Here is a 23,785-nt window from a genome sequence, read left to right on the forward strand (position 1 = left end):
AGTTAGTCAGTGACTATAAGGGGGGCCACATGGGACATTTCTGTTCAGTGAGTTTGTAATTGATCCTCAGCATTCAGCTCAGATTCAAAAGCAACAGTTATGTCCCATGTGACCTCCCCCCTCAAGTCTCTGATTGGTTACTGCCTGGTAACCAGTCAGTGTAAACCAAGAGAGCTATATAATTGTAAGGGCCATGCTGATCAGTATTAATAGTGTTATTCCTACATTTACACATTTAAAAGGATAATACAGTGGGGCTCATTTATCAATACTGGCCAAATTTGCCTATGGACAGTTACCTATAGCAACCAATCAGTGATTAGCTTTTTAAAGCCAGCTGCGAGTAACACAATGAATGCAGCAATCTGATTGGTTGCCATGGGTTACTGCCCATGAGCAAATTTGCCCAGTGTTGATAAATGACCCCCAGTATCTCTTGCCATTTTAGCGGTGATTTACATTTTAGCCGGCGGGGAGGCAGATAGGGGAGATTAGCCCCTAACTGCCTGTGCGCCCTGACCCTTAAAAGTATGGTATACTCTGTAATGAAGTTAAGGGATACTGTCACGGGAAAAAGTTAATAGAGCTGCTCCAGCAGACTTTTGCACTGAAATCCAATTCTCAAAAGAACAGATTTTTTAATATCCAATTTTGAAATCTGACATGGGGCTAGACATATTGTCAGCTTCCCAGCTGCCCCAGTCATGTGACTTGTGCCTGCACGTTTGGATGGAACTACTTTCTGGCAGGCTCTTTTTTCACCTACTCAGTGTTAGTGAATGTGTCTCAGTGGGACCTGGATTTTACTATTGAGTGCTGTTCTTAGATCTACCAGGCAGCTGTTATCTTGTGTTAGGGAGCTGTTATCTGGTTACCTTCCCATTGTTATTTTGTTTGGCTGCTGGGGGGGGAAAGGGAGGGGGTGATATCACTCCAACTTGCAGTACAGCAGTAAAGAGTGACTGAAGTTTATCGGAGCACATGTCACATGACTGGGGGCAGCTTCAGATTTCAAAATTGAATATAAAAAAATCTGTTTGCTCTTTTGAGAAACGGATTTCAGTGCAGAATTCTGCTGGAGCAGCACTATTAACTGATTATGATTACTGAATGTTTTCCCATGACAGTATCCCTTAAGTAGCAATTCAATTGGATATTTTAGGTTTTGCACTGAATATTCTCTGCATATTTGCCTTTGTATATGTTGGGACCTGCCATGTCGCTCGCATTAAAAGCTGCATTGTTTACCAGCAGCGCTTCACCTCCTGATGTTCAACGTTCAGTAGCAGCATATAGAGCAGGCGTCGTTCCTGCAAACAATATGGCTGCTGCGCGGATACACACAGGCCGAAAGTTAAACCGCTTCTCCTGCCTGTGAAAGGGAAGAAAGAATGCTATTTAGATATTTCCCACTTTATGCAGACTTTTTGCACTTATCACAAGCGTCTGCGTAAGATGCCAATTAGGAGGATCATGTAACATAGTGTTTAAATATTAGGAACCAAGCCATTTTCGGATAATATGATCGTACCTTATAAAAGAGACACTACACGGCTCCGCTTTAGGCCAGTCTCGTATCATCATTATGTCTTATGTGTTGTAGCCATTTCCCTATACAGAGGTGCCACAGGAGCCGGCTAGACCCACTGGAGCGTCAGAATGAAGGCGGCGGGTGCCGTCGGATAGTCTTCGTGTAACAAAGAGGCTTCTATGAGTTGGTGAGAAGTTTTAAAATGGCGGGTTTTGCTTTTTTTCTTTTTTTTTTTTAATTGTTTTTATAGTGCCACACTATTTTTGTCTGCTCTCCAGTTTCCCGACTCCGGGACTGGCGAGGGGGCAGCAAAGACACTGGTGTAAATATTGAAATGGAAAAAAAAAAACTATTTAGTGCATATTACACAAAGATATATTGACTTAATAAATTGTAAATGCTAGAGCCTTTTTATTAACACTTAATTTGCTAAACATAAAAAGAATCTATTTATAATAAAGAACCCTTTGCCCATTTCAGCCAACAAGAGCGAAAAGAAATAAGGGGAGGGGGGCGGTGATGTAATAACCCGGCGAGTCTTTACTCCATAAACAACCAATCGGCTGTTTGCTTGCACAAGAACAGACCAGTAGATGCTGCCTATGGATGGGTTGCCATCGGTTACCAGAAGTGGAGTAAACTTTTGCACGGGCTGTTGCGTCCCCCCCCCCCTCTGCAGATTACGAGGCAAAGCGGCGTTTGTGCATTAGGCTGCGCACGTAGTTCCAGGACTTGTGTATATTGTACATTTTATAAAATCGCTTGCTTGTATTGTGAAGAAGAAAACCATCAGAGAGTTAAAAAAAAAAAAAAAAGAAATTATATATAAAAAAAAAAAAAGCTTGAGTTTTCTAACATAACTAATAATAGAAATTCTAACCAGTTATCGAAGCCTCCCTACAAAGGCCTCCTTCCATTCATTTCATCTGGTGCTTCTTTCGTTTTTAACCCGTTTGTGCCGGCTTATATAGACGTCACATTTTAAAGAGCTCTCTGGTGCAATAGGGATTAAAGGGGACATAAACCCTCCTTCTTTCTTTGATCACTGTTGCAATTTACATGGATTTTTTTTTAATATATATTGGCTGTTGTTACACTGCTAAAGTCATGAATATCAAGAGTGACCCCTTTATTTTGATCCTAGAAGGGTCCAAGCTTAAGGGTAAGGGCACACGCCAAGATTCGGGGAGATTTAAGTCACCCGGCGATAAATCGGCCGGTTAGAATCTAAATCGGCGGTGGGATGGCACTCGGAAAGATTTGTTTTCCAAAGTCGCCTTATGAGGAAACTTCGGACGACTTTGGAAAGCCCAAGTGATCCGAGTACCATTCCGCTGGCGATTTACATTCTAGCCGGCAGTTTGAGGAGATAAAGTCGCCAAATCGCTTCTTCTTTGGACGACTAATCCCCCAGAAATAGCAGCGAGTGCCCTAATTCGTGGAGGAGGAAGGGTTTTCTGATTAATCCCTGCTCAGTTCTATTACTCCTGCCGCATTGTGAGATACAACGAAGAAGGGAAACGTAGGGCAGACTCTTCCTACTTGGGTTGAACAGCAGCTGCTGCTCTAGTTCTTACTGAACTAATATCATGAATATGTAACCTGAGCAGCGCCTGCTGTTTGTCCCCAAAAGCTTCATTTAGAAGCGTCTTAATGCGCTGCTGCTCCATTCTATTGCTCCTGTCGCATTTAGAGATACGACTTTAGCGCTGCAGCATCGCTTCCTATGGAGAAACTGCTGATATCGTGAAATCTAAAATGAAAAATATGTAGATTGCAAAAGTGGTCCGAGTCGCAATGTGATATTGTCCTACGTAGGGTGTGTGTCCTCTTTTAATGAAGACTCGAGGGGTCAGGGATACATTGCAGTTTAATTCCTTGATTAACCCTGCACTAGAAACTTGGATTGAAGCAATGGTTCATGACCCTGCGCATCTTTGTAGGTCATTAACGTGCTGGGAAACTCCTTTCACTAGTTTATTGGGCAGCCAAACAGTGGAAGGACAATGTCTCCTCCAGAAGGGCCAGCAATGGGTTTTTTATTTTGCAATGCATTCCCGCTGTCTCTGGGCAGCTCTGGATAAACACAGGCATCTTTTATTATCTTCATCCGTACATTCTCCTTGCTTTCCAGGGTTCCTTCTTTGCTCCCGGCATGTTTCTCCCCTTTTATTTGCACATTTATTATTTTGTAGAAGTTACAAGGATACATTTTTATTAAATTGTCTGAATCTGTACTCCTACGCTCACAGTGTACATTTCTACTGTTTGCCACAAAAACGGTCTTTTGGCCAAAATCAAAGTTTTTTTGTTTTTTTTTTGTTTTTTTTGATTTGAATAAAATGTTTTAATTAAGAACTCCGATTAACAAGATGGGGAAAAAAATGCACACCCGCAGAAACCAAGGCATATTGGTACACCCCAAGGGAGCCCAGGTTTGCATGATAGATCATAGAGATTTGGTTATCCCGAACTTGAATAGCAGATTATTTAAAGGAGAAGGAAAGTCTGTTCGCACTTGGGGGTGCCAAATGTTAGGCACCCCCAAGTGAATGTATCTACTCACCTGAAATCCCGGGCTGGTGCTCCTATCAGCAGAAAACTGCACCGGTTATACCAGTGAGCACCACGGAGCCATCCTCTTCCGGCTTCTTCTTTCTTCACACGGCTGCACATGTGCAGTAGAACGAAAAGCCAAAATGTAACTGAACTTTAACTAAACGCGCATGCGTCTGCCCTGTTTTGAAGCAAGAAGAAGCCGGAAGAGGATCTCTCCGTGGTGCTCACTGGTATAACCCCGGGCTGGTGCTCCTATCAGCAGAAAACTGCACCGGCCCGGGGTTATACCAGTGAGCACCACGGAGCCATCCTCTTCCAGCTTCTTCTTTCTTCAAATTTCCTGGGGCAGACGCATGCGCAGTTGAATGAAATAGCCACATTTTTATTTAAAGTTCGGCTTTTCGCTCTACTGTGCATGGGTTTGCCCCATGAAATTTAAGGATGGAAGAGGATGGCTCCATGGTGCTCACTGGTATAATCCTGGGCTGGTGCAGTTTTCTGCTGATAGGAGCACCAACCTGGGGTTATACCAGGGAGCACCACAGAGCGACCCTCTTCCAGCTTCATGCTTCAAATTTCACAGGGCAAGCGCATGCGCAGTTTGACAAAAAGCCGAACTGTAACTAAAAATTCGGCTATTTCGTTCTACTGCGCATGCATTTGCCCGGGAAATTTGAAGAAAGCAGAAGATCACTCCATGGTGCTCGCTAGGAAAACCCTGGGCTGGTGCAGTTTTCTGCTGATCGGAGCAACGGCCTGGGGTTTCCGGTAAATCAATACAATCACTTGGGGGTGCCTAACATTTGTCACCCCGGATGCTAACAGACTTTCCTTATCCTTTAATTGCCGTCATATTCCTGTATACGTTTCAAGTGGGCTCCTCACTAATACCCAGCATTAAATTAAGGTTTTTCAGCCATGTGGTAGTTGGTATTGTGGCATTAAATGCTCAGGTCCTTTCATGCTGCAGTTTCACATTTATACTGGTTGGTCAAAATCCATCGTTACCACGCAGACTGGGTGCATTCTTGGGTGCTAACGGTGCCCTATATGGGTGGTACAAAGCAATTTACAAGGCATTTCAACTGAACAAATTGCAGCAAATCAAATTGATATGTGACATAGCCCTAAATATGGGACACAAAGGCCTGGCTGGTATCAGGTTGTCCTTGTGTAGAATATTCGATATATTTGCATAGCGCATCAGCCAAGGCCACCGAGAAACCGATATCCGAACCAACAGGAACACATTTACTTCTAAAGCTTTCAGCCTCCCTCGGAAAGCGATTTTAAAGATAGAAATCCATTCCAACCAGTAGGGAACACCTTTAATACGAACTTCTAAGACCCAGATTAATTTCAGTGGGAGTTCAAGGGTATAACGTTCTATTCCATACTGATCTGGGCTTTTATAGTGAAAGCTCTGCGTCGTGCAGTCGCATGTATTGCGAGATGCGAGAGTGTCCGTTAATGACCCCACTGCCGTGCCTTATAAACTCTTTACATTGCAAAAACTTCCTCAAGGCCACGATTGTAGCCACAAGAGCGTCCCTCCATACCGAGCAGATTGAAAATTCTATTTTTCTATTTCATACAGTGACAACGATACACATATTCCCGTGTTTTGCTCGCGGTCACACATTTGCATCTAGCGCAGCGACACCGCTGCTGCACTTTTTATTCCTTATCCCATGATGAACAAAATGAATCGGAATATGACGCACTATAGACTCTTCGTAGCTTCTTAATCCTGCTATTGTTTCACGGTAACCCCCCAACACTTTTTGTAATGAACCCCAATCAGCACAGTCCCTAGACCCATTGTGATGCACTCTAGCCAGTTCTGCGGGTGTGCATTGGATCTGCGAGAGTGCATTGGATCTGCAGGGGAGCGAGTCTTCTCCGCTTCCCTCTGAGCTCTTGTACAGTGAGGGTTAATTTTTTTTTTGTACAGTGTAATGTCAGTATTCTGGTATTCTTCTGGTCTCACAATATATTATATAACCTGTATTAATTGTATAGATTGTGCATTTAAAGCTGTTACCAAGTTGTCAGAAAAAAAGGAAAGAAAATAAATCCTATGTAATATTTTGTTTGTAATTATCCTTTGTATCATAGCAAAGGAAATGTTAAAAAAAAAATCAACTGTAATAAAGTAATTTTAGTACACATTGTGGGTCCGCTCGCTTGTTCTGTGGCTGGGGATTAAAGTGCTCGCAGGCAATATCTATAAGGTACGAATGTTTGATGCCATTGATCCCACCAGCAGGCTGCGAAAAGCACAAACTATGGGGCACAGATAGATCATCTTTTTCTGTCGAACTCCATGGGAAGCTGCAACGGGTGGAAAGTTAAGGCAAAAGAGACACAAATCTATGTGCATAACCACATCTCTCACACACATTAAAGGGATCCTGTCATGGGGAAAAAATGCTTTTTTTGAAACGCATCAGTTAATAGTGCTGCTCCAGCAGAATTCTGCACTGAAATCCATTTCTCAAAAGAGCAAACAGATTTTTTTATATTCAATTTTGAAATCTGACATGGGGCTAGACATATTGTCAATTTCCCAGCTGCCCCCAGTCATGTGACTTGTGCTCTGATAAACTTCAATCACTCTTTACTGCTGTACTGCAAGTTGGAGTGATATCACCCCCTCCTTTTCCCTCCCAGCAGCCTAAAGCTGGCCATAGATGCAACGATCTGATTGTACGAATCATGGATTCATACGATTTTCGGACCGTGTGTGCAGAGTCCCAAAAGTTTTCGTCCGGCGGAGATCTGTCGTTTGGTCGATCGGACAGGTTAAAAGCTTTCTGTCGACTGACTCTGCATTTATTGCCGATCGTACGATTTTCAGTGGGAGACTGTCACCAGCTTTGTCAGGCGCACGATTGCTGTCAGGGGCAGAACATTGGCTGATCTGTTCTTTTGTACTTTATTTGATCTGAATGGTTAGTGGAGGGTCGGGAGATCTTTGCGTCTATGGCCAGCTTTAGAGAACAATGGGAAGGTAACCAGATAGCAGCTCCCTAACACAAGATAACAGCTGCCTGGTAGATCTAAGAACAACACTCAATAGTAAAATCCAGGTCCCACTGAGACACATTCAGTTACATTGAGTAGGAGAAACAACAGCCTGGCAGAAAGCAGTTCCATCCTAAAGTGCTGGCTCTTTCTGAAATCACATGACCAGGCAAAATGAGCTGAGATGCACCTACACACCAATATTACAACTAAATACACTTGCTGGTTCAGGAATGACATTTTATATTGTAGAGTGAATTATTTGCAGTGTAAACTGTGTCATTTAGAAATAAAAACGACGCAATAAAAGTCATGACAGAATCCCTTTATGGGGCAGATTTATCAAGGGTCAAATAGTAAATTCGAATTAACGAGTTTCAAAATTCACACATTCGAATTTTAATCCCCCTATTCAAATGTAAATTTGAATGTGAGATTTATCACACCTCGACCATGGAAACAGTCCTAATTTGAATATTCTCCACCAAAAACCTGCCGAGTTCATGTACAAGTCAATAGCCGAGGTCCGTTAAGCCATTTGGAGATGTTAATAACCTTCCTGATATTCAAGTTTTTTTTTTTTTTTTTTTTCAGAGAAAAACTTTGATTCGTATGAATCAAATACGATTTAGAATTTTCAGGTTGGAACCATTCTATCGAATATTAGACATTCAAATTTTTTCTTAAATAACCTCCCAGTCGAATTGTGAGTATATTTGAATTTAAAAAAAAAATTCACATGAATTAGAAATTCTAATTCGAAATGCAGCCAAACGAACATTTTATTACAATCACTGGGTTTCTCCACTGCTGGACATTGTCACAAACATTTCCAATTAACCGCTGGCTCTAGTGCTGCATCAACCTCACACGCCTGGTACAGAAACACATCTCCCAACATTTTGGAAATAAAAAGAGGGACAAAAAAGTCAGTGCAGTGAATTTTATGACCACACCCCCTAATTACCATGTTCATTTTACAAAATTTGTCAGGTTATGAAAGTTTGAACACATTTTTTTTCCAATTACAGTTTTGCTAATGAAGGTGAATTGCCCTTTAAGCTGTGAGTCTAACTTCTCCCAAGGGACCTGTTATCTTATATTGTTACAATTACTTATTTGCTTATCTCAAAATTGTTACAAAAGTATCTTATTTGATAGGGAATGGTTTCCCGAAACGCGTAAGGCAATATTGTTACCCATGATACAATAAACCTTATATTTATCCGGAGTGCCACCTGAACTACTTCTTTGGATCTATGACAGTTGGAATGCTGGTGTCTGAGCACACGGAGCTCATAGAGCTAATGGGAGAGATTGATGCGGTGGGGTGAGTCTTGAGCGGTCACCATTTCATTGATTAAATACTATAGCCCTCAAGGGAAGAAATGATTTGGAGATCAAGTTACAAATTTTATTTTACATTAAGAATGTTTCCATTTAAAACCTTGGATGGCCAGGAACCCAACATTTAACAATATAAAGATGGTGTGTCACTCCTGAGGTTGAAACTACATTTTTGGTGAAATTGTCCCTAAATGGTGAAATCGGCAACCTACCGGGACTCGGTCAATCGTGAAACTGTGAAAATCGGTAAATTGCTGGGATTTGGTGTGAGCAAATTCTGAGTTTTGTGCTCCATAGTGGAATGCAGGTGCCATCTTGGATTTTCGGAGTTACAGTATCTGTAAAGTGGAGACATGAAAAGGCGATTGGATCCAGCGCTAAAGTGACCAACTGTACCTTGAGGAAAGACCGGAACGCAGGATCTGGTGAGATCAATCCATTATTGGAGGGGGAAGTGTAGCTGGAAAGAGAGGGGGTGTGGGGGACGCCCCATTTAATCCCTTTGTAACCTTCTCTACATACATCTCCACTTAATACGCCTGGTTACTCCTTTGGGAAAATTACCTCACCTGATTACCAAATTGAAGAACTATAACTCACACCAACTTTACTCTACATAATTGTTGTTGGAAGACTCGGGGAATCACTCAACATAACCCAGGAGATTTTGGAAAATTCCTATTACAGTGATTTTAAATAAGTGACCACCTACCTGAATCATTTTGAAAATTTTTTTGTAATGTATTTATATTATTATATGTTGGGTTCCTGGTCGGCCATAAAATGTGTATACAGAGTAACAGAGGTCTCCAAATACACATTTAATCAATTTCTTACTGTTTTGTTATCCTCAAAAGGACCTTTGGGATTTAAGGTTTGTTTCAGACCAGCTAAAGAAATTTCTCCTTAATGGCACATTACCTCAATTAATTACAGCCTTCATGGGGTTGTTCACCTTAAAATTAACATTTAGTAGGATGTAGAAATTGTTATTCTAAGTCAATTTGCCATTGGCCTTCACTTTTCTTTGGTGGTTCTTGACTTATTTTAATGTCATTGAAGCTTCATGAAGTTCTTTGGCTGATGCGGTGAATGATCCCCATTTGGAAGCTGAAAAGATTATGGAGAAAACAATTCAAAAACTAAAAAATCATAAAAAAATGAAGACCAGTTGAGACGTTGCTAATAATTGGCCATTCTGTAACATACATACCCCTTTAAGTTTTGGTATAAATGGAACAGGCACCATAGAAATCAGCCCCAGACCATTACTTCTTCTCCACCAGTTGGGTTTTACATTGAGACGGGGAGGATTCTCGTGGCCAGTGTTAGAGCCAGACCTCTCCCTCCAACTGTCACGTAGAGAAATACAGTGTGGCACTCGAGGGGGTGTGTTTCCATTGCTCAGTCCAATCGGCAGGACCTTTACTCCACTCCAGCTCAGCGCGGCACTTCACTGGGCAAATACTTTTGGCAATAGATTTCATATCCACTGCTGCGGCACAAGGTGAACAACTTTGGGAATAACAAATAAGAAAGGGGCCGAGAATAAACTAAGAGATCAATCTCCCAGAATTCAGTTTATAACAAAAGACTCAAAGGACACAATTATACTGTTAGTTGTTTAATTTGTTACAAATGTACAATAGGAGCAATTTTATACATTTCACCCACCATCAAGCTCCAGAATAACAGGATGGACAAAGTCGGCCATTTTGCACTGATCTGTAACAATGAGCGCGGTGAGAGGGAACCGAGAGATTCAGAGCATCAGGTTTTGAAATACAGATTCCCAGCAAGACAACTGGGTGCTGGCGGCAGGGAGTCCCTCTAGTGTAGTGATTGCAGGGAGTCCCTCTAGTTTAGGGGCGGCAGGGAGTCCCTCTAGTTTAGGGGCGGCAGGGAGTCCCTCTAGTTTAGGGGCGGCAGGGAGTCCCTCTAGTGTAGTGGCTGCAGGGAGTCCCTCTAGTGTAGTGGCGGCAGGGAGTCCCTCTAGTGTAGGGGCGGCAGGGAGTCCCTCTAGTGTAGTGGCGGCAGGGAGTCCCTCTAGTGTAGTGGCTGCAGGGAGTCCCTCTAGTGTAGTGGCTGCAGGGAGTCCCAGGTAAGAAGTCCAGTGATTTTGCCTAGTGAGTAAGACTCCGCAATAAAGTGACGGCACAATACAGACGACTGCTCATATTCCAACTACCTTAAGCCTAACATTACAACTCTAGCCAATAGGACAGCTTCATGCATTAGGTCTTTTTTTCTGTCCATTTACCTACCCAGTTCTTTATGGCTTTCCAAAAAGTGCAAGGGGGCGATGCTACAAAAAGAGATTCTGTTTTTTCGCCACAAATGTAGAAAAAAACAAAAACATTCCAGCTTTACAAGTCCTTGCCATAACAATGAGGGGCATCTGCTTGCACATTTTTGGCACAGAAATGGAGATTAAACTCTAACCATTCAATCTAGAATTTTATTTTGCCCCCTCTTATGAAAAAACAAAAAAAAGTAAAGAAAAAAAACCCCAAGAAGATGAGCAGCAATAAATGCACTGGAGCAGCACGTCTGTGGGACACTGAGCCTCACATTGTACTTGACGTCAGCAGGCAATATATTTCTCTATATAATATACATGATATTTAATACATAGGGATCTGGGGAGGAGGCAGGTATAGGCAGAGGCCTGTCCACCACAGGGTGCAAAGTCGGTGCAAAGTCAGTGCAAACATCAGATTCTATTTCCAGGAAGACCAGGTCCCAGTGCCGTCGACAGTTCATTACCCAGAGCCGCGAAACAGAACAGCCAGCGGTAACTCGAAGTTTTGCCCTTGTGCTGCTCTTATTAATGAGCTTTAAAGTGGTTATTATACATCAGATATTTAACAGTCGTTCAACATCAATTCCCCCCATACTGTTCACATCACAATCGCTTAGTACATATTAAATGTATGTTTTGTGTGTCTGTATTTATATATTTATATACACACATTGAATCCAGTGTATGTTTCATTAGCCTTCATCATAATATCAATGATCCGTGGCATTGCATGTTAACGACTGGTTGCCCTGGTCTTGGAGTAAATACAAGAGTTTTGTGCTTTGCCCAGTGTCGGCCACATGTAAATGTCATTTATAATTGGGTGTCAGGGACGTGTCATTATAAGGCTGTGCATAGGTCCTGCTCTAGAACAAACAGACCAGGAGAAATAGCTGCACCTTTAGCTTTTGTCTATTTGATGTACAACCCCCTCCTCTGCCAGTCACAATGATTCCAACGTAGGGTGTTGCCGGGTATTTGTCTTATGCCAGACTAATGGGTGGAAAATCTGCAGCCCCGCAGCACAACTTAAAGGACTCCTGTAGTGCAGTTAAACAGTTAATGACTCCCAACTATGAGCAGAACAAGGAAACATGAAATGATTTTAAAAGGGAATATGTGACGCTGCACCTTTAACCTGAAATAAAAGGCCATTGTTGAGTGAGACGTCGCCTCTGTAGTAATTCACATCAACATTATGGACCCTGATCCACTACCAGAGTGAGAACCACCTGTAACTGGAGCCTCATACATTGCTATGCAACAGTAATGATGGATGAATGAATGAATGATGGATGGATGAATGATGGATGAATGGATGAATGAATGATGGATGGATGGATGAATGAATGATGGATGAATGGATGAATGATGGATGAATGATGAATGAATGATGAATGAATGAATGATGGATGAATGAATGAATGATGGATGAATGATGAATGAATGAATGATGGATGAATGAATGATGGATGATGGAAGAATGATGGATGAATGAATGAATGATGGATGAATGATGGATGGATGAATGAATGAATGAATGAATGATGGATGAATGAATGATGAATGAATGAATGATGAATGAATGAATGAATGATGGATGAATGAATGATGGATGAATGAATGAATGATGGATGAATGATGAATGAATGAATGATGGATGAATGAATGATGGATGATGGAAGAATGATGGATGAATGAATGATGGATGAATGAATGAATGATGGATGAATGATGGATGAATGAATGAATGATGGATGAATGAATGATGGATGAATGAATGAATGAATGATGGATGAATGAATGATGGATGATGGAAGAATGATGGATGAATGAATGATGGATGATGGAAGAATGATGGATGAATGAATGATGGATGAATGAATGATGGATGAATGAATGTGGATGGATGAATGATTGATGGATGGATGAATGATGATTGAAAGGATGAATGATTGATGAATGACAGATGAATGACGGATGATGGATGCACTCTGGCCTGAATCTCTACAATAGTAGAAAACTCAGGACTGTACTTATATTGAAATCCGTATATTCCTTTAGCGTTTAGTGTAATGGACATCAGACAATACAGATTGTAGGATGTACAGGACAAGGGCAGAATTGCACAGATACAATTGTATGTTATGGGGCTGCACCTTTAATTCAGCTCGGGTGGAATGTAGGAAGCCAATTGCTAGTGTTATTCAGTGAGGGGGGGGGCTGTAGCCCCACCTCATAGTCATTTGTTAAATCCGCAAGGACAGGCTGGCAGATACGTGGGACTAAGAGCTCTGTGTGGCAAACTGACAGTTTGGAAATGGAGATCCCAGGGTGGTCACTGCTTCTTCTCACGGGTGGTGATGGTGACCAGCTGTTTGGCGGCTTTTGCAATATCATAAGCGCACTGGATGACCTGTTGTGTCAGGAGCTGGAAGTCCACAGAGGCCCCTGGCTCGGGCAGGTTGGTTTTGCGGCACTCGCTTTGCAGCCGGTGGGCACTGGCATTAAGTAACCGTAGTGATGATCTCACGGTCTCCAGGGCAGGTTTCTGTCACAATCACAAGAGAAAATACAGTAGAGGCTAAAGAAAGAATCACAACCCACTCCAACAAACTAACGTCGCTGATCAATAATGGAATCTGGCTACAGCCACACAAATACTCTCCTCCTTTTTCTATTGGCCGATTACTTGTGTTCTCTTATTAGTTGTTCTTCCTCTATGGTTTAATGTAGCCTTTGATTACAGGGCAAGTCGAACTCAAAATAAAAACTTGCCTAATAAAAGAAGACATAATTCTAAGCAACTTACCAATATACATTCGTTACACAATTTAAAATTATCTGTAAAAACAATTGCTATTGAAAGCAGAATTTCCTTAAAGGGGAAATAAAGTCTAAAATAGAATAAGGCTAGAAATGCTGTATTTTATATACTAAACATAAACATGAGCTTACTGCACCACAAGCCTAATCAAACAAATGATTTATGCTTTCAAAGTTGGCCACCGGGGGTCACCATCTTGTAACTTTGTTATACATCTTTGCAAGACCAAGACTGTGCACATGCTCAGTGTGGTCTGGGCTGTTTAGGGATCGTCAAAGCACAAGTCAAATAATATCTGGCAGAAGCCGATACACAAGACTGATTAATAATCAGAATATACAGACTGCACTGGGTCCTGTGTTGTCATGTAATCTAATGTGGATTTTATAGTTTTTGTTTTGTTTAATACAAACTTTCTCCAACTCTGCAGAACCAGTGGCTGCAGCAAAATAATCCTCCAAATAGAATCCCAGTTTATCTGTTTAAATCTGGCTCCATGATCTTTGTCCCTGCAGCTGGAGTTGGAAACAGTAAAGGGGATATAAAGACAAAAATAAAATCCAATACAAATCTCTACACAGTCGCCGACTGCTCTACAGGGAAACAAACAAAGCTGCTTGAGTTCTGCATGGCTGGGAAGTAAGGCGGGGGCTCCCCCTGCTGTTCATAAGTATGATTGTTTCCCTGCAGAGCAGTTAGGGACCGTCTGACAATTCCTATCCACAGCAGTAAATGAAGGGAGAATTTCACTGCATACAGTCAGGTTTCTTATAAAAACGGTACATATTTTTTAATTAAAGTATATTGAAGATAGGTTTCTTTTTCATTAAAGAAAGTAAAAATGGGATTTTATTTTTTGCCTTTAGATGCCCTTTAACTCCTAGTTGTTACTATTTAAACAATGTTGTAAAACTGTTAGTTCCCCAGCAGCAAAGTCAGGTCTGTTAATCAGCTCCTTGTCTTACATTGTATCAACAGTCTGAGAATAGAAAGGGACAGACACTGATTTCAGAAGAAAAACATTTACAAATAACAACCATAGAACAGGTGTAATTCGTGTATATTGTAAAGTTGCTTAGAATTATGTTTCTTATATTAGGCAAAGCATTTTTTTTGGGTTGACATTCCCTTGAAGTGGTGGCTAGCACCGAACGCACAAGGCTTTTTGTAGCCGATATGCCATTGTGATAAAGTTTTTTTTTATTTTTTTTAAAAGACTATTTGCCATTGCCAGCATCTAAATCCGATTCCCAGCATCCCCTGACTGGTTGAGTTTAGCAGAGGAGCAAGAAACTGGCAGTCAGTGATAAGAGCCTCTGGAAAGAAACGAGCCGTGTCCGGACAATCGCTCCGTTTATCGTTGTCCGAGCAGCTGGCGATTACCTTGGGGAAGAGAGATGCCATCTCGGTTACTGCGGAGTGAATCTTTTCCGAACACGGGACAAAACTAAATAATGAGAAGAATAAGAAAATAAAGGGCCAGAGCCAACACCGGATTCAAACGGAGCTCACTTAGTACAGGTCACATGATACAATACAGTTGGAAGCCATAATATTATCTAATATATTAAATCTCCTGCAAGCCTGTCCAATGCAGTTGCTGCTCACGGGTTTCAGAAAACTCGGGTCATTTAAGAATGAGGCTATAAATAATAGTAACTGTACACTAAGAAATCCCCCGTTGGGTCAAGTTTATTTGACTATGACCCGCCACTCAGTTGTGCTGCCCTTTTGTCTTACCTGTCGTGCTTGAACTCCTGTGCAGCCCTCAGCAGCTCCTGGATGTTTTTGGTAACTTGCTCTGTCCGGAGGATCACGTCCTCTGTACTGGGAAGGGCAGGGTCCAACTCCAGCTCCACATCCTCAGCCTCCGTGTGGGAATCCTCATCCCGGGACATTTCCAGGAACCTCCTGCCATTGAGTCTGTAAAGCAGTAATTATACAAAGCTCTCATTGGGGCTCATTTATCAACACTGGGCAAATTTGCCCGTGGGCAGTAACCCATAGCAACCAATCAGGCAGCTGCAGGTAGCGATGCAACAATTTTATTGGTTGCCATGGGTAACTGCCCACAGGCAAATTTTCCCAGTGTTGATATATGACCTCCATTGTCTGACTGTGCACTGGGAGAGAGAGTGGAACTATCAGTATATCTCTTATGGCCATAGAATTGTGGGGATCCCTATGTGCCCCTACTTGGGGTATTATCATCCATATTCAGCTCACAACCATTTGGCACAGGTTCTTATTATTGTCAGGGAGGGTTCATAATAAACATTTTTAATCCAACAATAAAATTTGTTGAACAAGGGCATCGGCTGAGTTTATGCTGCTTATTTGACAAGAGCTTTTTTAGTAAAGCAAAGTATGTGTCGCTATTAAAAGGGAAGTCAAGTCTAAAATAGAATAAGGCTAGAAATGCTGTATTTCGTATACTAAACATAAACATGAACTTACTGCACCACAAGCCTAATCAAACAAATGATTTATGTTTTCAAAGTTGGCCACAGGGGGTCACCATCTTGTAACTTTGTTATATATCTTTGCAAGACTAAGACTGTGCACATGCTCAGTGTGGTCTGGGCTGCTTAGGGATCGTCATAAATGATCAAAACAGCACAAGTCAAATAATATCTGCCAGAAGTCGATACAGCAAGACTGATTAATAATCAGAATATACAGACTGCACTGGCTCCTGTGTTGTCATGTAATCTAATGTGGATTTTATAGTTTTTGTATTGTTTAATACAAACTTTCTCCAACTCTGCAGAACCAGTGGCTGCAGCAAAATAATCCTCCAAATAGAATCCCAGTTTATCTGTTTAAATCTGGCTCCATGATCTTTGTCCCTGCAGCTGGAGTTGGAAACAGTAAAGGGGATGTAAAGGCAAAAATAAAATCCAATACAAATCTCTACACAATCGCCGACTGCTCTACAGGGAAACAAACAAAGCTGCTTGAGTTCTGCATGGCTGGGAAGTAAGGCGGGGGCTCCCCCTGCTGTTCATAAGTATGATTGTTTCCCTGCAGAGCAGTTAGGGACCGTCTGACAATTCCTATCCACAGCAGTAAATGAAGGGAGAATTTCACTGCATACAGTCAGGTTTCTTATAAAAACTGTACACATTTTTTAATTAAAGTATATTGGAGATAGGTTTCTTTTTCATTAGAGAAAGTAAAATTTTTATTTTTTTTGCCTTTACATGCCCTTTAAGGTGGTTACTTGAAACTGGAGGCAATATGTCTGGGGAGTAACCCACCTTAAACTATTGGGGGACAGCTCCTAAAACATTTATATAACAACATTCAGTCTTATAAACACTCCAGAATGTTTTAGTAACCCCTTTGTCCCATGCCAGTTGCATGATTTATGCCAATAGACGTCAGCAATTGCAAAAGGGTTCATTTATTGTTGCTCTTGCCCCCAATTTCACATACCCGCTGCTGGTTTCATTGGTCTGTGTATTATCATAGTCACTGTCTGTGCCGCTGCCATGACGCTCCATTTTTGTTGTCTGGGGAGAAACAGACGTTAGGAAGATGATTTTCCTTCAACTCCTACGGCAAAGTGGCAGCTTCTGTCCCAGTACAGATAGAGACTGGTAATGCCACTCCGTTTGCTCACATCTGCTACATGTCCAATTACAGAATACATTATCTCTTAATTAGTTCTCAGATTCTCTCCATACTTCATCATGGTCAACATAATTATCTTTCATTTCACAACTGAGATCTATTCATTTTATGATAATATACAACAATACCTTGTACTTGATCCCAACTAAGATATAATTACTCCTTATTGGAGGCAAAATCAGCCTATTGAGTTTAAGTCTACTACAAAAATCATTAGCACATTAGTTAAAGAATGGAGATTCAAATTATAGAAAGATTCCTGATCAGGAAAACCCCAGGAGGTCCCAAGTATTTTAGATAACAGGCCCCATACCTGTATACTATTTCTACTATGTATAATTTCACAAAGTATGTTCTTGCTCTTTAAGGGTAAGGCCACACGAGGAGATTTGGGGAGATTTTGATGCCGTGCGACTAATCGACTCGTCTTTTGAGCGACTATCTCCCCGAACTGCCTCAGCGTTTTCCCCCATAGGCTACAATGAAAAGTCGCCTGCGCTAATGCACACGCGGCGATGCGTTTTCTATAGTCGCCCGAAGTTGCCTCCTCGTGTGGACTAGCCTTAAGATGTTCTTTATTTATAGGGATTTATGATGTCGTTTTTATTTCTAAATGACACTGTTTACACTGCAAATAATTCACTGTACGATATAAACTGTCATTCCTGAACCAGCAAGTGTATTTAGTTGTAATATTGGTGTGTAGGTGCATCTCAGGTCATTTTGCCTGGTCATGTGATTTCAGAAAGAGCCAGCACTTTAGGATGGAACTGCTTTCTGGCAGGCTGTTGTTTCTCCTACTCAATGTAACTGAATGTGTCTCAGTGGGACCTGGATTTTACTATTGAGTGTTGTTCTTAGATCTACCAGGCAGCTGTTATCTTGTGTTAGGGAGCTTCTATCTGGTTACCTTCCCATTGTTCTTTTGTTTTGCTGCTGGGGAGAAAGGGGAGGGGGTGATATTACTCCAACTTGCAGTGCAGCAGTAAAGAGTGAATGAAATTTATCAGAGCATAAGTAACATGACTGGGGGCAGCAGGGAAACTGACAATATGTCTAGCCCCATGTCAGATTTCAAAATTAAATTTAAAAAAAATCTGTTTGCTCTTTTGAGAAATGGATTACAGTGCAGAATTCTGCTGGAGCTGCACTATTAACTGATGTGTTTAAAAAAAAAAACATGTTTTCCCATGACCGTATCCCTTTAAAACACGAGGATCACCAGTAGTTAAGGGGTTAAAGGAACACTGTATAACAGTAGAGGAATAGGGTGGCACTCGGCAGAAATAAATGTATTCTATTTTTTCCCTTCTGAACCGTGAGGCTGGTTTTAGCTCCCAGGCATAGATTTCGTATGAATCAGTGAATTTCTCATTATAAACCACCGCCCTCTTGTCTCCAACAGTTCAGAGATTGAAGGCAGAACCGGCAGTAGAGAGCAGCACTGCAGCGAGTAAATTACTTATAAATGAATGAATCTCTGGTACCCCACATAATAATAATGATATTAATCAGTCCGGCCTAATGCAATGAGTTCTGGTACAGTCGAGTCAGAATAATAGCAGTCCTTATATTCCTTATAACAGCTTTTATTTCCATACACACAAAAACACACTGGGGACACTGCACATTCTATTCCAAAATTAAAACATGAAAAAAATATATCAAATTTGATTTCTTTGCAGAAAGTGAAGAAAATTGAATATTAGGCTGTTCAAAAAAAAAAAAAAAAACCCATCAGTGTCTGTATTCTTCTTTACAAATTCACTGTATAAACTGAAAAATGTTTCAAGATGTTGCTTTTCTTTGAATGACTGAACTAATATTTAGTTGTATAAGGAGTGTTTCTGTGCTGCACATCTGTGTTACATGGAGTCCCCCAACTTCCAACAACCTCTTACATTCCACAATTCTTCTGCATCTCTTGCTTTTGCCTCACTAAATACCATTTTTTTGACATCATCCCACAAGTTTTCTATTGGATTAAGGTCCAGGGATTGGGCCGCTCCATAATGTCAATCTTGTTGGTGTGGAACCAAGATGTTGCTCATTTACTGGTGAGTTTGGGGTCGTTGTCTTGTTCAATCTCCCATTTCACAGGCATTTCCTCTTCAGCATAAGGCAACATGAGCTCTTCAAGTATTTGATGTATTGAAACTGATCCATGATCCCTGGTATGAGATAAATAGTCCCAACACCACAGTATGAGAAACATCCCCATATCATGATGTTTGTGCCACCGGCTTCACTCTGTACTGTGACTTTAATTCAGTGTTTGGGGGTCGTCTGACAAACTATCTGTGGCCCCTAGACCCAAAAAGAACAATCTTGCTTTCATCAGTCCACAAAATGATGTGCCATTTCTCTATAGGCCAGTCAGTGTGTTCTTTGGCAAACTGTAAGCTCTTTAGCACGTCTTTTTAGCAATGGGACTTTGCGGGGGCTTCTTACCGATAGCTTGGCTTCACATTGTCGTCTTCTAATAGTAACAGTATCACAGGGAACTTTACTCCTTCTTTCATCTTCCTGGAGCTGATCATTGGCTGAGTCTTTGCCATTTTGCCTATTCTTCTATTCATTCAATGGTCGTTTTGTGTTTTCTTCCACGTCTTTCAGGTTTTTGTTACCTTTATAAAGCATTTCAGATCATTTTAGTTGAGCGGACTATAATTTTCTGCACTTCTTGATATGATTTCCCCTCTCCAATCAAATTTTTAATCAAAATGCACTGTACTAGAATCCTGCGCGGGTCCATTTTTTGGAACCCGTGCCCACAACCTGCAATCCACAACCCGGACCCGCATTCTTACCCGATTGGACCAGCTACCCGACTCGACCCGCAAGTACCTTATCCGCAACCCGGACATGCTGACCATCAAGAATCAGGAAGCTTACAACTGTCATTGTAAACCGGAAGTGACATCATCGAAAGTAGGCATGGTCAGAAAAAAAGGAGTAAAAATTGCTATTGAGAAGACCTGCGACCTACAGAACCACATCTATACCTGCACCCGGAACTTCTACCCCCAACCCGCAGGGTACCGCAGGTTTTTGCGGGTAACCCTCGGGTACCCAACCCGCTGCAGGACTCTACACTGTACTTCTGAACTATGTCTGGAACGAGCCATTTTACTCAGATTATCAGAGAGAAATTCACTAGAACCAGCAGCACAACATTTGCTCCTTCCTTAGGAATAAGAGCCGTAATTGACTCCTGTTTGTACAGAATGAATGGGATCACTAATTGTACTCCACACTACTATTGTTTGCAACAATCCTCAATCAATGATTCAATGACACAGAATCAGCAGCAAGTCAGGACTGTTGGTTTCTATTCCTCTACTAAACCTACTAGTTCATTATTTGCCATATAGAAATATCATTTCTGACATAAACAATGATTGATCAGGTTAGTGATGCCGGACTGCTATTATACTGAACATAACTGTACCTTCTGTGAATATAACTCTGGATCATAAAGCGCCAATATAAATGATTGTTAATGGGCTTGGGATTCAGAGACAGGAAAAGGTGCTACTTGGACGAGGGGCAGATAAATGCTCAGGCTATAGAGTAGGGGCACAGTGTAATCTACCTTTTTTCAATTATTCTCTCCATTTTATTTTTTATTTGCACTGCTGGGTGCATCAGTTTGGAGAAGAAGGCAGGTAAGGTGTGCAGATCCAGGGACATCACAACCCAACATAGAAAGCTTGGGTGCACATGTGCCTGGATCTGAATGCATCCGGACTCAGCTGTAGCCTAGAAGGGGGGTCTGGATGGATGTAGCCTCGGGGTCCCACATATTAATCCGCCACTGACTTGGACGGCATTTATCTGAGGCAGCCAGCAAAAATATGGATTAGGGAAATAAACATGGCAGCTATAGACCAGCTGGAAAGCCTACTGGAAGTAGAAGCACAGACCACTACATATGCCAAATATCCCTTATCCAGGTAAGACTGCAGGGAATTTCCAAGCCTGAGAAGTGCAGGATTTACACACAAATGGCTGGAGTTGTAGGTGCCCTGGGGAGGTGTATGAGTAGAACTAGAGCAGACTGGGTGGATCAGGGCATGGCAGAGGCCTACCATTTGATGCTGGAAGAGATTAACTACTTGTTTTATGGGAAATAATAAAGGCTGTTCCTATATGTATTAAAATGCTCTACATTTGCCCAGGAACAATAACCCATAGCAACAGGCTTTTTAATAGGTATAGCGATGTGCGGGTCAAGAAAAACTCGACCCCGAAGAACCTGCACCCAATCGTAACTGGTCGAGTGCTCCTATTTATATACCCACGCCCGCTGCTGTGACATCACAGAAGGGGCGGGACTCGCAGGTGTGCGAGTATATAAAAAGAAGTGCGTCCGGTGAAAGTTGGGCACTAGGAGGTCACGGGTTGGATGGACACAGGCTAAAGTTGGGCACATCAATAAACAGGTAACCGGTAATGCAACCAGGTTGCTAAGGGTTACTGCTCCTGGGCATAATTTAATAACCCCAAATCTTTAATTAGCGGCTACTAACCCTTCTGTAAAGCAGAATAACAATTCATATTAGAATTACAATTTTGCATTCTTCTCACCATAAATTAATTCCATTTTTTAATAAAACAAACAACCAACCAACAACATAAATCCCATAAAAATATATATTTATACATAGGAAGGGATACGTCACCATGTTCCGGCCAGTGTCCGGGGGTCCAGAGAACAGAGGGGAAGACAAGGGGGGAAAGGGCACAGAAGAGGCAGAAATGCCTTTCCGGATCTAGAACAGAAGGGGAGCGTCAGGGGCAAACGAACACAAGGAGAACGTTAAATAACAGGAGGAATGGAGAACAGCTAATGACTCACTACAGAGACACCACCAGCGACAATAAAAGACAGACAATACCCATAAAACTACAGGACAGACTCTGGCCAGACACCAGTAGTAGCAAATAGCAGGATTATTCTATTGGGGCCCAAGGTTTAGAGGCCCTAAGACTGGGCTCCTTAGGATACACGACGTGTACTTGTTTCCCTTTATCCTTAACTTACATTTTAATCGGAGACCTTTTACTTTTTTTATAAATGAAATTTCTACAATTTGCTGCCTTTTTAAAGGAGTTTAATATGGCAGCTCCTGGTCATATGTTCAAATACAATTATACATAATACATATCAGCAAAGATTATTCAAATCTGCATCAAACGCAATAGAGAAAGATTTTTTTCATAATAAGTTGCATTGCTATAAGCTTGGTAAGTACCCAACACTTCCACAAGTTCAAGCTACAAAGTGAGGTGAGATCTCCCTCTGCACTGAAACCGCTGCACCGAACCCGCTGCACCGAAACCTCTCCGCGCTGCACCGAAACCTCTCCGCGCTGCACCGAAACCTCTCTACTGAAACCTCTCCACGTTGCACTGGAAGCTTTCTACGCTGCACTGAAACCTCTCCGCGCTGCACCGAAACCTCTCCGCGCTGCACCGAAACCTCTCTACTGAAACCTCTCCACGCTGCACTGGAAGTTTTCTGCGCTGAACTGAAACCTCTCCGCGCTGCACTGAAACCTCTTCACGTTGCACTGGAAGCTTTCTGCGCTGCACTGAAACCTCTGCACACTTCACGGGAAGTTGCATTGTATCTAAAAGAAAGCCTCATGATATTTAGACAAACATTCCTGTTCAGCCTGGGATGGGACCATAAATATATTACAGCCACGTCTGGGAGTGATTTAATGATGGAGATTCCATGTCTGTTATCAGGTCCCTCTCTGAGTTTCACTGCACAAGAAAAGGATTTGACATTGACTTACACCGGAGTGGAAATGCCTGTTACTCAGATCATCTGTGGACTGTCCAAAAGGCTTGAGTGCAGAGCCCGGCTCATACATAGAGAATGCCTGACGGACTCGTTGGTGGGCAGCGGACGTGGGGTGTTCAGTCCGGTCCGGGTTTGCAGGTGGGGGCGGTGAAGGACCTGTCTGATGTTTCATTTGTGTGTTTTCTGATTGTAGCTTTTGGATCTGTAACAAAGACACACAAATCATGTTCCTCATTCTCTATTTGGAAATCAGTGCAATGACCTTTAGCAGATGTTAAAGGGAAACTAAAGTCTAAAGTAGAATAAGGCTAAAAATGCTGTATTCTGTATACTAAACATAAACATGAACTTACTGCACCACAAGCCTAATCAAACAAATTATTTATGCTTTCAAAGTTGGCCACAGGGGGGTCACCATCTTGTAACTTTGTTATACATCTTTGCAAGACCAAGACTGTGCACATGCTCAGTGTGGTCTGGGCTGCTTAGGGGTCGTCATCAATTATCAAAAACAGCACAAGTCAAATAATATCTGCCAGAAGCCGATACAGCAAGACTGATTAATAATTAATCCCCCTGCTGTTTGAAAGAATGATCCTTACCCTGCAGAGTCTCTGAAGTTTCCTATCTGCAGCAGTCACAGCAAGTAAATGAAGGGAGAATCTCACTGCATACAGTCAGATTTCTTATCAAAACGGTACAAATTTTTTTTATAAAAGTATATTGGAGATAGTGTTTTTG

At 41.8% G+C, this 23,785-nt stretch overlaps 1 protein-coding gene across 3 annotated transcripts in view; it reads right to left on the minus strand.

Annotated features, from left to right (window-relative positions):
• Window positions 1–12,807: 12,807 nt before the first annotated feature.
• The window catches only part of git1.S (G protein-coupled receptor kinase interacting ArfGAP 1 S homeolog), a 69,560-nt gene continuing 58,582 nt past the window's right edge, over window positions 12,808–23,785 (minus strand). For 2 of the 3 annotated variants that reach the window (XM_041583320.1, XM_018248788.2), the window contains 6 exons: window positions 23,037–23,246; window positions 21,915–22,004; window positions 17,032–17,108; window positions 15,334–15,516; window positions 14,977–15,040; window positions 12,808–13,317 (listed from right to left, as the gene is read on the minus strand). In XM_041583320.1, the coding sequence (XP_041439254.1) occupies window positions 13,105–13,317; window positions 14,977–15,040; window positions 15,334–15,516; window positions 17,032–17,108; window positions 21,915–22,004; window positions 23,037–23,246 (837 nt within the window). In that variant the 3' untranslated portion in view covers window positions 12,808–13,104. The remainder of the gene's footprint in view (window positions 13,318–14,976; window positions 15,041–15,333; window positions 15,517–17,031; window positions 17,109–21,914; window positions 22,005–23,036; window positions 23,247–23,785) is intronic. The other variant, XM_041583321.1, reaches the window with a different exon arrangement.

Source organism: Xenopus laevis, chromosome 2S (assembly GCF_017654675.1).
Source record: "Xenopus laevis strain J_2021 chromosome 2S, Xenopus_laevis_v10.1, whole genome shotgun sequence".
Taxonomy (NCBI): Eukaryota; Metazoa; Chordata; class Amphibia; order Anura; family Pipidae; genus Xenopus; species Xenopus laevis.